Genomic DNA, 16,541 nt, shown 5'->3' with positions numbered 1-16,541 from the left:
GCAGGACCAGCTCCTTCAGGTTCTCTAGTAGTTCATAGATGGGGTAGATGTTGGGGTGGACCTTAATTCCAGAACTTGGGAGGCAGAGGCAAGTGGATTACTTGAGTTCAAGGCCAGCCTTGTCTATAGAGTGAATGCCAGGACTACATAGAGAAACCCTATCTCAAAAAACCAACCCCCTTAAAGAAACTTATGCATCATTCTCTCTCTCTCTCTCTCTCTCTCTCTCTCTCTCTCTCTCTCACACACACACACACACACACACACACACACATACAATTATATCCTCATGTTCAGTTAAGTAGTAAACTATAAAAGAAGTTCTACTACCGTTGTGAAATTAAGCTTTATTTTGAATATGTAAATTTGTACAGCATTTTAAATTGAAAATTCATTTTTTTATATGAGAGTCTCTCCTACAAAGCTGTTAATGGCACTAATGTTTATGAGTTTAATTCTCATCAAGTGTGGATCCTCAGTGACTCAGCTGTCACTCCCCCCGCCCCCTTGCCCCACAGTAGAGGCTGGTCTGTGGAAGGAGAAAACTGCTCAGTACATTCCAGTCCACTCCTTCCTTGTCACTGTGCAGTAGCTCATACGATGGGGTATGTGGAATATGTAGCAATCCCGCAGTGGTTGTTCCAGTCTTTGGCAATCTTCATGTAGCCCTTCATGCCCCATTCCTCACCCCAGCTGAAAGAAGAGCACATTCTCCGTTAAATAGAAAAAATGCAGTGCAGCAGCTTCGCTACAATAAATTCACTTAAGCCCCAAGCTGGAAAACACACTTAAAAGAAAGATTCAGAAAAGATAGTGGTTTGTCTCCTGGATACCAATAGTTGAATCATACAGGACTCTGAAAAACACCACAGAGATAGGACAGGATGTCTTTTATCTACATGTAGTACAGAACTAGAATGTGTCAGGATTGACAAATAACTATATTAACTCTTGCTCCAAACCATGACAGCATCATTATGCTATTATCACATACCAGAACTTCTGCATTCAACCTCTACTGGATGTAGATTGTTGGTGTATATATCTGAACACTGTGTACAGTAATTTACTTTTGAATTTTAAATATAAATATACTGTGAAATTTATACCTGTTCTTTACCAGCCAAAAACTGTTGCCATCTGATTCTTCACCTTCAAAGCCATAGCCGACCACCAGAACAGCATGATTTAGGTGAACCCTTTTACACTGTGGCTCATAATAGATGCCTAAAACATAAAACCAAAACTGAGGTGAGAGGCTCTGGTGACCTCCCCGTGACCATGTCACCAACAGGAAGAGAGGCATTTCTTCAGTTCACTGGGGTGACGTACACAAAGGTAAGACTAAACAAGAGTTTTCATTGTTCTCAGGGCTACGAGTATAAGCTCTCAGATAAATACATCAGACATAAAATTTAGCATAAGTCATCTGGTAAAACAGTTTCTTGGTCACACACAAGAAATCTTATTGACTTACTTGTAGGCTAGCCCAAGCAAACCCCACAGAAAACAAAAAATAATGCAATGAAGAAGTCTTTTACAAGAATTATGTACATAAATGAAATATCTGATTAAAATATTAAAGATCAAACAACTGGAGAAAATACAAGTAAATTATACCACATGGAACATAAGGCTAATTAAAAAGTACATTAAGGACTTGGACTCATGGAATTATATTTAAGTGATGTAAAGTAGGAAAAAGTTGTATAGCCTTCCTCATAGAGAATATAAAACCCACAAATAGGAACATTTACCTCAAATACTATGTGACAAAGAAATTACAAAATAAATCTGTCGTGGCAGTGGTACAATGTTTGTGCATAGATTACTAGAAGGAAGACACTTACCACTACCGTAGAACTGGAAGGAACCATGGCTGGCATCAACTGCAACAGAGATGGGCCCCACTTTAGCCACTGCCTTCATAAGGGCTTCCTCGCTTCCTGGGATTTGCACAGAATCTCTGACATTAGCCGCAGAATTCTCAGCGTGGTACCTGCACTCTCTACCCTTTTAAAGTTAAAGGGAAAGATGTTCATTCATTGCCGTCTACCTCCTGGAGCACAAGAGGCAGGATCACACAACCCAGCATGCTGCAGATGAGGATCCTCAACTCTCTGTTCTTCTAAAACATTCCAAGAAGAGACGTTCTACTGGGAGATTTGGAGCTGAAGATTAGTTTACTTGTGTTCAGTGATCCTCATAGGTCTTCCGTCCATAAAAATATTCACAGTGGATAGATGTGTCCTCGGTGGAGTGGTTTTCCTATTCTCTGGGTTCATAGCAGCAAGAAGGGGTCCTCGGTAAGCAGCCCCTCAAATAACCATACAAAGGCTGGTACTGTCAGTGACAGCAATGATGGTCTATAGACAGGTTCTACTACCTTAATGGTAATTTCCTTTATTTTTGTTGAAATGCTTTGATGTTGACTGTGGGCTTGTAGCACACTGACTTTATTATGTTGAGCTATGTCCCCTGTATCCATACATTCTCATGAAGCAACGTTGGATCTTGTTAAATGTATTTAATGAGATGATCCTGTAGTTTTTCTCCTTCAGTGTATGTGGTGAATTACAATTATTAATTTAAATATATCTACAAACCCTGCATGAAGATGGAATGAAGCTGACTTGATTGTGATATATGATCATCTGGACATATTCTGGAATTTAGTTAGCCAGGATTGTGCTAAAGATATTTGCTACCAAGTTGATTAGAGAGATTAGCCTATAAACCTTTTTTCTGGTGTAACCTTCATTAGGTTTTGGTATTGGGGTACCACTGACTTCATTTAATAATCTGGAAATGTTCCTTCCTTTATAGTTTATGGAGAAATTTGAGGCAAATTAGCGTTAGCTTTCTGTGGAAGGAATGGTAAAATTCTATGCTGAATTCATCTGGTCCTGGGCTTCTTTATAGGTAAGATGTTTTAGTTACAGAATCTATGTCAGTTATATGTTCATATAGATTATTTACTTCATCTTGATTTAATTTTTATAGGTCACATATATCTAGATACCTACCCACTTATTTTTATATTTTCTAGTATAGGGGAATATAAAATTTTAATGAATAACCCCTGACCTGTTGAATTTCCCCTGTGTCTGTTGTAATATCCCCACTTTCATCCCTAATTTTAATAATTTTGGTCTTTCATTTCCCCTTTGTTAATTTGGTTAAAGATTTTTCTTACTGACTTTAAGGGATTCATATGGTTCATGGTTAAGAAATAGATGCCAATTTATCACCCTGCACAAAACTCAAGTCCAAGTGGATCAAAGACCTCAATATAAAACCAAATACACTAAATCTAATAGAAGAGAAACTCATTGGTACAGGAGACAACATCCTGAATAGAACACCCATGGTTCAGGCACTAATATCAACTTAATAAGTGGGACCTCATGAAACTGAAAAATCTCCTTTAACAGGACAAAACAACAGCCACATCCATACTGGCAAGCAGGTGGGGCGAGGGGAACACCCCTCCATTGTTGGTGGGAGTGAAAACTTCTATAACCATTCCGAAGATGAATTTGACAGTTTCTCAGAAAATTGATAGTAGTTCTACCTCCGGATCCATCTATACCACTCCTGGGCAGATGCCCGAAAGATGTTCTACCATCCCAAAAGGACACTTGCTCAGCTATGCTCATAGCAGCTTTATTCACAATTGTTAGTAACTGGAAACAATGTAGGTGGCCCTCAACTGAAGAATGGATAAAGAAAACGTTCATTCACACAATGGAATGCTACTCAGCTATTAAAAACAAGAACATCATGAATTTTACAGGCAAATGGATGGAACTAGAAAATACCCTGAGTGAGGTCACCCAGACCCCAAAGAACATGTATGCATATTCTCACTAATAAGTGGATACTAGCCACGAAGTACAGGATAACCACACTACATTCCACAGACCCAAAGAACCCAATGACAAGGAGGGCCAAAGGCTGGTTGAATCTTTCTTAGAGAGTGAAATAAAAAGGATATCAGAGATGGATGGAGAGAGGGATTTGGGTGGGAGAAGGAATGAGGATGGGAGTGGGAAGGGGGATCAGGTGTAGGAATAACAGGAGAGAACTCAAATTGGGGAGGAGCATCTCTAGGACATGCCAGAGACCTGGGATGGGGGGAGGTTCCAGAATGGTTATGGGGGTCGCTCTAGCTGAAACTCCTAGTAGTGAAGGATATGGAGCCTGAAGTGTCCACTTTCTCTTGTCAGGCAGGAATCCCAGTGGAGGGATAAGGACAGCAACTCACCCACAAAACCTCTGATCTAAAACATGTTCTGCTTACAAGATGTGCAGGGACAAAGATAGAACAGAGATAGAGGGAATGGACTACCAATGACTGGCCCAAGCTGAGATTCGCCCTATGGACAAGAACCACTCCCTGACACTGTTAATGATATTCTATTATGCTTGCAGACAGGATCTTAGCATAACTCTCCTCTGAGACACTCTGTCCAACAGCTGAGTGAAACAGATGCAGAGACCCAGAACCAGATATGAGATGGAGCTTGAGGAGTATTGAGTAAGTGTGGGAGGAAAGGTGTGAGGGTCCCAAAGGGGATAGGTCCATAGGAAGACCAACAGAATCAACTAACATGGATTTTGTGTCCCCAAAGACTGAATCACCAACAAAGGGTGAGCATGGATTGGACGTAGGCCACCTGAACATATGTAGCAGACATGCAACTTCCCCAACAACTGGAGCAGAGCTCTCCCTGAATTTACTGCCTGCCTTTGGATTCTGTTCCCCAAACTGGGCCGCCTGGTCTAGCCTCAGTGAGAGAGGATGTACCTAGTCCTGCAGAGACTGATGTGCTGGGTGTGGGGTGTGGGGTTTGGGGTGATGGGCATTGGGAGGATGATGTGTGGAGGCACGCCATTCTCAGAGGAGAATGGGAGGGACAATGGGAGGAAGAGAGGAAGGGGGGCTGGGAAGAGATGGGAGCTGATATTGGGTTGTAAAGTGAATAAATAAATTAATTAAAAAGATACTATGTAATCATTAAACTGTGTTTACAGGGAATAAAAAGTTTTGTTAATAGATCATCGGGGGTTGGAGGGGGGGAAACAAGGAAATGTGGGTAGAAAAACATGAGAGCAACAATGGAAAAAAGCTCATACCTCTTCAGAAATAGCCTTCCTAGACCTTTGAAGTGGAAATGGCTGTTATACAGACCATTTCCCTTTGTTTTTAGTGTGTCAAGGTTCAGGGAGCTCCTAGACACAGGATGTGTTTCTTTCTCAGACAATGCTGTTGGTAACAAACTCAAGCAGAGAGGGTTGTGTTAGTTCACAGCCTGCCTGCCTGGTCTGTGGAATAAGCTCATGGCCTACCATGGTTGCATAGTAAGATGTGATCTCAGAACTGAACCAAACAAAAAGCATTTTAGAAACTGGTGAAGAAAAGAGTAAACATGGACAGACCCATGGCTCCAGCTGCATTTAGAGCAGAGGATGGCCTTGTTGGGCACCAATGGGAGGAGAAGCCCTTGGTCCTGCCAAGGCTGGACACTCCCCCAACCCCCAGTGTAGGGGAATTTCAGGGTGGGTGGTTGGGGAAGGGAACACCCTCATAGAAGAAGATGGAGGGGGATGAGATAGGGGGTTTATGCACGGGAAAAGGGCATAACATTTGAAATGTAAATAAAAAATATTCAATAAAAATATTCTTAAAAATAAAGAAGAAACTGGTGAAGTATCTTGTTAAATGCATGGGATTATCAATTACTATCTTGAAGGACAATCGAGGACATTTTTAATAAACTTTACATGAAGAAAAAGTAGAGATGCTAGGGGAGAGTCAAAACTAATGTGGGAAAATGTCTAATTGTGTTTTCAGTGTGTTCCAGAAAACTCACTCTTATGCCCTGTGCTTTGGAAGTAATAATGGCCTCCGGGTTTCCTTATCCTAGTTAAAAAAAAGTAATGTTTTCCTCCTATGCTTGTAATCTTCATTTTTTTTACATAATATCACATCTATATCTTTAAGGTTTTAAACCTCTGTTTAATTGGAGTTTATCTTAAATAAACTTTACATGGAAATTAGATGAATAAATGTGGTCTAGCATTTCTACAGAGAACAGTAATGGGCACACATAGGACCTCAGGAAACTAATAAACCCTTGAATATAGCAACAGAAACCACCATCCAAAGAGATATCTTGCAGAATGGTGTTTTTTTTTGTTTGTTATTTGTTTGTTTGTTTTTTTTTACCAGCTCTATGTCTGACAAATGATTACTATCCAGAACACGCAAAGATTAAAAAACAAAACCAATACAAAAACAAACCAACACCAAGAAAACAAATACCCAATTAAATTTGGGGGGGGGGCAGTTTAGAATTAATCTGAGTTCTCAAAAGAAGGAATTAGATACCCAAGAAATACTTTTTAAGATGTTCAACATCCTTAACCATCAAGTAAATACAACTTAAAAATTGCTTTGAAATTTCATCTTGGAACCCTGTTCCAGCACTGGCTCTATTGAGGTACACACCCTGTTCCTGCTTCTCTTAACTCTTAAAAAAAAACAAAAAAGAAATTTCATCTTACTCTGACCAGAATAGCTAAGATAATAAACAGATGACTAAAATCAGCTGGTATAAGTGTGGATAAAGGGGGATACTTACCGCTGTTGGTGGAAGTTTGGAAATCAGAGTACAATTTCCTCAAAAAGTCAGGGATAGATCAGCTATGATTCAGCTAGCAACACTTGTGGGAATATAACCATGGGGTCTAGGTCCTAGCACCAGGATATTTGCTCATCCACATTCATTGCTACTTTATCCTTAAGAGCCAGAAAACAGAAGCAGCCTAGATGCCTATCAACTGGTAAATGAAGACTTTGTACATATACACAATGGACTATATACAGTTATTAAAAATGAAACTATGAAGTTCATAGGTTAGTGGGTGCAACTGGAAATAATTCTGAGTGAGGTAACTCGTACCTAGAGAGACAACCATACCAGGCTCCCCCTCATATGTGGTTGCTATCTTAGGCTTAGGTATCATTTCATAAGGAGGCAGTGGTAGTAGTGTACAAAAGATTGTAAAAGAGTTAGTGAGGGGGCTGGAGAGATGGCTCAGAGGTTAAGAACACTGACTGCTCTTCCAGAGGTCCTGAGTTCAATTCCCAGCAACCACATGGTGGCTCACAACCATCTGTAATGAGTTCTGATGCCCTCTTCTGGCCTGCAGGCATACATGCAGACAGAAAGCTGTATGATGTATACATAATAAATAAATAAATGTTTAAAAAAAAAGAGTTAGTGAGCATGGGTAATAAAAATTATGTGTTGAGACATGAGAGGGATATTGCACATATGAAATCAGAGTTATGACTTTAAACACATGATCTTCATAAGATCCAATCTGCCAAAATATCAACATGGACAGTGGGGAGGATCATGAAGTTCCACCCCTGGTTGTAATGCTATTGGCAGTTGATAGTTCCTTCAGGAGAAGAGTAAGTTTTCTTTATTGATATGGCCCCAGAGAGCTTACTTATGCTTTGGTCAATGGTCGTATACTCATGTATACACATGCAGTATTATGTGAGCTTAGCGGGTTTAATTATAATAAAAAAGGAAAGCAGGAAGATGGGAAGAAAAAGTGTTTTGGGGAGACAGAGGAGGAAACGGAGACAAAGGAATGGTGTAAATTTGGCCACAACATATTATATGTGTGCATGAAGTCCTCTAAGAGTTAAATCAATCAGAAGGTGAGTTTGCAGAGAGCAGGTAGATTGTCTCTGCAGTTGTGCTTTCTAAAGCTTGAGCTGGAATGGCAACAGCACAGGAGCTCTACTTACTTGTCCTCTGTAAGGATAGGATTCCTCAGTTGCAAGGCCGCCATTGTCTTTCACGTATTGGAAGGCATACTGCATGAAGCCACCGCTGCAGCCATGGGTAACATTAGATCCCATGCAGTCCAGTAGGTTCTGCTCACTCAGAGGGATCAGTCTCTCTGTTTTCCTGAACATTTGTCCTTCTAGGGACCCAGTTGCACTAAAAGCCCAACTAGAGGCACAATGACCCTAAGGGATGAAGAAAAAGCTGTGAGTCATTACAAGGCTAATAACAGATATTTGTGGACAATTCACACTTCCGAATATGTTTTATAAAACTGAACTGCATGCTGCTCCATACTCAGAGAAAGCAAAGATAACATTTCTTTCATGGCTTTCTGTGAGTGGTGTAAGTTGGGACTGACACATTACTATACCTGATTCTTCACAGGAGTCACATAGCCAAGCTGTCTCCAATCCACACGTTTTGGGACATAAAGAAACTGATGATCCTGGAATATGTGCGTCTTCTTGATCTTCTGCCTTTGAAAGCCTGTCATCATTTTCACAAATTCTATATTGGTCTTCAAGAAAAGTCAACATATCATTGAAGATATTTATAAAGAACTGAAGAGAGTTACTATGCCGTGTAATTTATGTCACGTTGCACTCACCAAGTCACCAAAGGCATTCATCGCCATGGTGAAGTCATGCCTCCCCTCAAGGTATTCCCAATTATGCCGTTCAATCATTTTAAAATTCTTTTCCCACACAGCTCTCTTCAGTCTTTCTTCATTCTGGAAAAAGAATACGAGTTGTGATCTTCCCTTCTATTTCAAGACCAACCCAAGTTCACTCACGGACCCACTAGGGAAGAGGAACCATGGCAAAGGATGGCTGCACTCTTCTGAAAGCCATTATCCACATCTGGTAACATAGAAATTTTTGTCACATAATATACACAATATGTGTCTTCAGATTAAGCCTTGAACTAGATTCTCGAATTCATGGTATGACCATAATACAAACATACATAATTACACAGTACTATTGTCTGAAGTGGAAACTTCTAGCATCTTCGGAAACTCAATTATGTCGAATGATGTTTTGATGGGGCACACATGTGAAAGGACGTCTTGCTAAAGCATACAAAGGAAAGAATGTTTTCCTGAAGCAGACACAGGTGAGAGGATGTTTTGATGTAGCAGACACATGAAAGGAAACTTGATGAAGGAAGATAAATATGACCCCACAGACAGTGGGAGAGGAGCACTGAGCATTGGTTTGGTTTGCTCTGCCTTGCTATTCTTCTCTACCAAAACACATGTGTTGGTTTGCCTTACACAGTGCTGAGCTCAACTTGTGATAATGCTGCCATTGAGAAATACTCACCCAAGAACTGCTCTTGAAGTCCCTGAGGCAGCTTGCTCCCGACACAGCCTCACCTCAGCCTGGCTGGATAGTCTTGTGGTTACAGCTGCTGGTTTTTGCCTGGTGTCTGCCTGCCTAGAGAACTGGCCTGTAGCTGCTGAGTCATATTTGGTGTTTGCTACGGGACTGAACTGCTGCCAAAGAACTATTGCTGATTGTTTTCAACTGAGAACCCCTCTTCCCAGATGACTCCAGGTTTGTGTCAAGTTGACAGCTGGAGCTAAGTAGAATATTAGCATAATGTTTCCAAGTTCATCTATGCTGTACTGGGGACCAGTGCTTCACCATCTATTACTAAGTAATACTACACTGTGCGGCTGTATCTCGCTTTATCAGTTGAAGGGTCTTGGATCATTTTACCTTGTTGGCTATTATGAACAATGTTGCCTCTTAATCCATTTCCTTAAGATTTTTCCTCTCATGGTTTTTTTTTAGTCTTCTTTCTTTTAATCCCCTCTCCTCTTTCTCTCACTTATATACATTTAAATATAGGTTTTATGCATGAGAGAAAACACTGTGTTGGGCTGAGTTTGGCTTATTTTTCTTGACAGAATGATTTCTAGTCCCATCCACTTTCCTTCAAATATTATGCTTTCATTTTTCCTTACAGCTGAATAAAATGTAATTGTGTAAAAAAAAAAAAAACTATTGCTGAACAGGACCATTTTCCCCATGTCCTAATAACTTTTCTCTTCTACTACTTCTGCTGGGTAATGAGCTATAGGAGAGGTGGGAACTATTATTAAAAGTAGGTTGCAAAAAATTTATGCCTACAATTGTCTATGGGAATTTTCATGTTACTAACCATGTTGTATGTTTTCCCATGTTTTGTCCTCCATTCATTCCACTCAACCTCCAAACTGGGATCTGGTGTTGGAGCAGTTGAGTTGACTTCCAAGCAGAGAATCGCTAGGAAGAGAACAGCAATCATGTCTCATACACCTATAAAAGAAGACATACATACTGATTACATTAATGATTCAGAAAAACTTTCTTATCTGTACCTAGAAATTAATATCCTAATGGTGCAATAAAATGATTTAAACTGCTCTAGAGAATGTAGTGTGGAAAAAGTTAAAGATCTGCTTGTCTTAAAGCAGATGCACAGAGGAATTCTGTTTATCCACTAAAATGAATAGTAACTGGCTTAGCTCATCACAGGCTGTGGATGCATCCTGCAGTTCAGAAATTTAAAACAAAGGCATAGGATTGGTGCCATTGATACTGAGGTCACATGAACAAAATATCACTGTACAAAATATAATCCCAAGTAGAGAGAAACACAATGCCAAGAGTTGGGGGTCACGAGATATCATTTTCTTGGCCTAGAGGTATATCAGCTCATTTCCCTTCAGAAATCTTGCTGGAACATTATCAGCAGATAATCAGAGAAAGACAACATGCATTAGTTCCTATTTTCTTTACTTTGGAATGTGTCTGAAAAATCCAGTTCTCTACCTCAGTGAGTTGTTGTGTTTGAGATCCTGGATGCCAGAGCCGCCACTGCAGTGGAGGTCACAAGAGCCAATCGATCTCATAGTTCTAGGCACAGTTTTGAAACCACATATATATGAGCAACATGAAATGGGCTGAGCAGGTTATACTTACATACTTATGCAATGTATGTAAGCATAATAATAAACAGGAAGGGTCTATGAATTCGAGAGAAAGTAAGGGGAACATTTGGAGGGAAAGGACATAGGAGAAGAAAAGGGAGGAAAAGAAATTGTATAATTATATTAATTTTTTAAAATGAGCGAATAAGGAATCTCTTTAGAGAGAGAGAAAAGTAACAGTAAGTGGGTGAAAGAGTTGTGGTGATAAGGACATAAAAACGAGGATGTATTTCCTTAAAAGAGCAGAGTGAAAAGGAAAAATGATCATGTTTTAGAAAAGAATGGATTTTGTACAATAAAAGAATTTTTGCTAAGAAAGATCTGCTATGAGAGGAATACCAAGAAAGCTTAAAGGCAGGTTGGAAAAGGTCTGAGTTAATGTGGCAGGTGTCACTGAGTCCAAGTGGCAGATGAGACTTAGGGATGACAGAGAATTGATGATTAAAGGTTATTAAATTTCCTAAGGTCAAAGTTCCATGCACTGATACAAAGCTTTTAATTAAATAAATGGAATTCTCTTAAAATATCACTTTGTTAACATTTACAAAAATTTGACTTAGAAATACAACTGTATATCTAATCAACATAATCACTTGTGATTTTGCCAATTTTGTTAGGCTTTAACTATCTGAGTAAACACTTAGCAAAATCAGGATTTATTTAAAATCATTGAGTTTTTTCTCATTACATATATTACATTAATATATTATATATATCACATTAATCTGTGAATGCCTACATTTCTAAACATCCAAGAGCAAAGTATAACCAGGAATATAAGATATTTCTACTAGCTTGGCCAATTCGAACACCAAAAAAATTAATACTCCTTATCTACGATTAAATATTCTTTTCTAGAAGACACTCAAAATGAGAAATAGGAACCATCTACTGAAACAATAAGTCAGTTGAGGGTTCACATTCTCTTTTCGAAAGGGACTCTATGCTTAAGTTCAGATAAGTACCTGTGTTCACCAGGCAGAAACCGTCCTTAAGCACCACCTACCTCTTTAAACAGAAATCAGCTTTGCCTCTTCCGTTGGTCAACAAGTTGCCGGTGCAACACCATACTCTTCATTGATCTTACTATCTTAATTTTTTTTTGTTTCCTTGGTCTTTGTTCATTGTGTGAGTGCTGTGAACTTTTGTAACCAGAATAGATTGATGTCACTTGTGGTTCAGAATTTTAAAGTTTGAAGTAAGTACTTAGGTTGTATTTAGCTTAATATTTGGACCAGAAGTACTGCGGTCACCTAAATATTTGTCTACTGAAACAATTAGTCAGTTGAGGGCTCACATTCTCTTTTCAAAAGGGACTCTGTGCTTAAGTTCAGATAAGTACCTGTGCTCACCAGGCAAAAACTTTCCTTACAATTGTTTCTAGCATGACATTTGACCCTAAGTACACAGAAAGGGGAGTCCAGGAGTTTGGGCACACATAATACATCCTTCCAGACTAACGTAGAGCGGGAGATACACTGGGTCTTTGAGCTTCCCTGGAATTAAAACTTCCTGGTATGGACTCCATGAGGAAGTACAGAAGGGCAACCAACACTCACTAGTTCTTCTGTCCTATGCTTGGGACAGCACTGGAAACTTTACACTTGCTTTTTAAATATGGAAAAAGTTCACCTGGCCAAGAATCCAGAAGCCAGAAACACCAGTGTAAGTGAGGCACAGGCACAAGACACTCACTCTCAAGAGCACACTCTGAACACTCCAGGAAGGGCCAGGCCAGGGGTGTGGCAAGGGCAACTGACACAAGCAGTGAAAGACACAGCTTTGTGAACAGGGGATGCCCTGAATTTCCCTTTGATCAGGTCCAGATTTTCTCACTGGGAACTAGAACAGAGTTGAGACCTTGGGGGATCTGTTTATCCTTTAACTCTTTCTTTTCCTAACCTCTCCTGTTCCCCTACACTGGGGCTACAAAGGTTGAAGAGATGTGAAAGAACTGCCTGTTTTCTCAAGAGAATCTGTCCAGGTCTGTCCTCAACTGTAAGTTCCCCATCTACCTTCACTGGCCTAGTAGGCTCACCTGGGATGTCTGCTGCTCCTCAGATGATCTCCTCAGGCTTGAGTTTCAGAGGATCTTGGGTTCTACAGATCTGTTTCAGCTGCATCTCCCTTAGACCTTAACATCTGAGTCTTTGCCTGGGGAACCCCACCCCTGAGTCCCGTCCTATTGTGACTGGATGTGTCAGAGAGTAAACTGGCCCTGTAGACCTTGACATTCCAGGAATGTAGTCACAACTGATCCCATCTTGTCATAGAGTGGGGCAATTTGTAGGCTGTTACTGACGGGCAATGTGACTATTCATCCTTGAGACCTTGAGTCCTGACATTGTGTTTGGAGGGTTTATCAAGAAAAAAAATGTTTCCAGATAATTCTGTGTTTAATTTTAGCCCAGCACCGCTTTTACTTTAGAGAAAGTAGTTTTGATTAAAATATCCTGGAGTGGCTGAGTCACTACACTCTAGTGCAAAGCTCAGCTTGGACCCTGTGTGTGCACAGATGCTGCAGATCATCGACTTCAGCATTGGGTAGGACACAGATGTCGTAAGAGTCGTAACAGAAGACCATCTCCAATCAGGAATGACAAGGAGAAGGTCATCCCAGATGGAAAAGGAACAGATAGGGTACCAGACCCCCTGATGCTGCTTGGCACTCGGAATGTCCCTTTCCTGTCCCCTCACTCAGGAATAATTTCTCCTCCCTCTCTTTATCAAATAAGTCATGAAATATGAATCATTTGCAAACAGTCATGGGTAAATGGAGAAAAGTGAAAGACGTTTGAAATGGCTTTCATTTCTTTCTCTACATTTTAATTTTTCTTTTTTCCTTTTCCCAATATTCACTCTGGGACTGGAGAGATGGCTCAGCAGCTAATAGCAATGACTGCTCTTCCAGAGGTTCGGAGTTCAATTCCCAGCAGCCTCATGGTGGATCACAATCATCTGTAATGGGATCTGATGCCCTCTTCTGGTGTGTCTGAAGACAGAGACAGTGTGCACTTACATCAAACAAATACATCTAAAAAAATTTCATTTTGAAATTTAATTCTAGAAAACTTATCTTCATGAGCCTTAATATCAGAATTTAAGACAAAGAACTGAATATGTTTTAGACAGATAAAAACAGTAATAGATAAAAGAATGCATGCAAATTTTAGCTTCTACAAGTCAAGAAGTAAGCACAGCCCTAAATCCAATAGTTTGTCATTTTCCTACTATTATAAATATAATTAGATAACTATATTAATATAATTATAATATAATTAATTATATAACTACATATTCATAAGAGAGATTGTTTAATTAGTTCATCATGTGATTTCATGAGGTTTTTAAGCACATTTTGACTTGCTTGACAACAGGGGACTCAAGGTGCATTTGCATTTATGTGCTAACCTCTGCTTGAAGTTAAACTAATCCCCATCTAGAAGCAGCAATCTGAACTATCACTCTCTTCATGTGGCATAATATTTTTAAGATAAAAGTTCTCATATAATTCACAGAATTACTCAGTTCAATGGCAGTAGGGACAGTCACACTGATGTGTAAACACCATCGTATGTCTCAAGGGAATTAATTAATGTCCTCATTTCACAGCAATCCCCCACTTTATTCTCTCAAACCTGCCATCCTCCATGTCATACTTGGTTTGCTTGAACATTCACCTCTTTCTAGGGGTTAAGTCTTTGTCTCCTACCACAGCCATGTTGAAATGTAATTGCTCTTATAACATCATAAAAACATAGAAGCATTAAGTGATCAAGTGGGCTCCAAAGCATGTGCTGCTATTTACCCAATGCGTAAGGTTATTAGTGTTCTATTCCATGGCAACAGCATGTTTTCCTCATCTGTTTATTGCTTTGTAACATTTGCTTTTCTTCCTTTGTGTCTCGAGAAGATAGATTTGGTACCTGTCTCCCCCATACTAACCAATGTACACAAAATCGAAAGATATACCAAGAAACTTATACATGCCACAAAAAACAGTAAAAGAAGCTTAAGTCAGGGAGTAACACATTACCTGTCTGTACATCACTGAAACTACTTTACAAAATTGATAGTGGTCAGAGTATCTCAATTCAGACCTCTAAGTGTAAATTCTGACCTTCTGCTTCCTTGTATCATGCCATTTGAGCCTGACAAACCAGTTCAGCAGGAACTACAGCTAGCTATCTTATCGCCTTTCATACTTGATTAAAATCTTCCTTCAACAGCCCCCCCCCAAGGGGGGGGGATAGGTAAGCTCTGATCACCTGGCTTGTCTGTACCAAGATCCTGAAGGACACAACTAAATCCTTCTGAACAAGACTTATTTCAATTTTTATAAGTATGTTCCTTCAGTAGCAACAATTCATTTAAAATTACAACACAGAGTGTTGTACGATGCCATGGAACCTGCACATTAGAAATGTGTTGGAGAATACAGAAGAAGGAGGAAAAGGAGAAGTAGGAGGAAGAAGAGGAGGAAGAGGAGGAGGTAGAAGAGGAGGTGGAAGAGAGGGAAGAGGAAAAGAGGAAGAGGAGAAGGAAGTGGAGGAGGAGGTGGAAGAGGAGGTGAAAGAGAAAGAAGAGGAGGTGGAAGAAAAGAGGAGGAGGAAGAAGAGGAAGAGGAGGAGGAAGAAGAGGAAGAGGAGGAGGTAGAAGAGGAGGTGGAAGGCGGGGGAGGAAGAGGAAGAGGAGAAGGAGGGAGAGGGGAAGGAGGCGGTGAAGAAAGAGGAGGAAGAAGAGAAAGAAGAGGAGGAAGAAAAGGAGGATGAGGAAGAGGAAGAGGAGGAGGAGGTAGGAGAGGAGGAGGAGTGGGAGGGGGAGGGGGCAACAACTGAAAATACAACTTTCATCTGGATAGAGGTTTCAGCAGAAAGCACATGCTGCTTTCTAAACAGTGAATGGCCCCATGTTAACAACACAGGAACTGCGTGCTAACTGGGGTGTCAGTGTTTCTTTTTTATCTTGCAGAAAGTTTGACTGTGGTTCTGATTTCTGTGATGTCCTTCAAGAACCATACACGGGATCCTGTCAGTCATGTGGTCTTTCTATCCTTCTTCCCTGGGGTACAAAGAGTACAGAGGCGTGGAAACATTTTGGAATCAGGATGACGAGGAGGAGCATGGACTTGCTCTGACTCATGTTCACTTAAAATCTCTATTTCTCAAAACAACTGCATAGTTATTTATCTAAGATAAGTGCATTCTTTCTTTATGGAAAACTCACAATTTCTCATGTGTCAACCCCATGCCTATTTGTTTTCTGCCAATTTCCCAAGTCATTTTTAAACTCATGTTTTTGATACTTTCATTTCTTATCCACTCTTCTGCCCACCCTAATCTTCCTGTGTTCTGACTCTCTTTCAAATTCATGACTTTTTATTTAGTGTTTGTCATGTGTCCAAAGTGTGTCTCTCTTTCATGCTTTGGGAGATAGCCAAGGAAAATGAAAGTAGCCTATATCGTCTTCTTTCATTGTCCTGATGGTTCATTTTTACTTTCCGGCACTCTCCATTATATACTTACATCCAAAGATTCAGAGTTAAATCCACAAAGAGAAGAGAAACAGGTGGCAATACCTCATTCTGCATACTACTTTGTAATAGTATTTCCCTTCAGGTAACTGCAAATTTCATGATTTGATTTTTTCTTTTATTATTGGAGAGATTATATATATATATGTATATA

The 16,541-nt window shown here is 39.9% G+C and overlaps 1 protein-coding gene across 1 annotated transcript; it reads right to left on the bottom strand.

The window, feature by feature from the left end:
* Window positions 1-327: 327 nt before the first annotated feature.
* LOC116883736 (testin-2) lies at window positions 328-12,973 on the bottom strand. The gene is made up of 8 exons (XM_032884967.1): window positions 12,893-12,973; window positions 10,044-10,180; window positions 8,482-8,604; window positions 8,245-8,391; window positions 7,832-8,056; window positions 1,851-2,013; window positions 1,110-1,227; window positions 328-693 (listed from the first exon to the last, which is right to left on the bottom strand). The coding sequence occupies exons 2-8, from the start codon at window positions 10,167-10,169 to the stop codon at window positions 594-596; spliced, it is 1,002 nt and encodes a 333-aa protein (XP_032740858.1). The 5' UTR covers window positions 10,170-10,180; window positions 12,893-12,973; the 3' UTR covers window positions 328-593.
* Window positions 12,974-16,541: the final 3,568 nt, after the last annotated feature.

The sequence above is a fragment of the Rattus rattus genome, chromosome 14 (genome assembly GCF_011064425.1).
Source record: "Rattus rattus isolate New Zealand chromosome 14, Rrattus_CSIRO_v1, whole genome shotgun sequence".
Taxonomy (NCBI): Eukaryota; Metazoa; Chordata; class Mammalia; order Rodentia; family Muridae; genus Rattus; species Rattus rattus.
The sequence above is the reverse complement of the archived record's forward strand: the minus strand, read 5'-3'. Positions and strand labels throughout refer to the sequence as shown.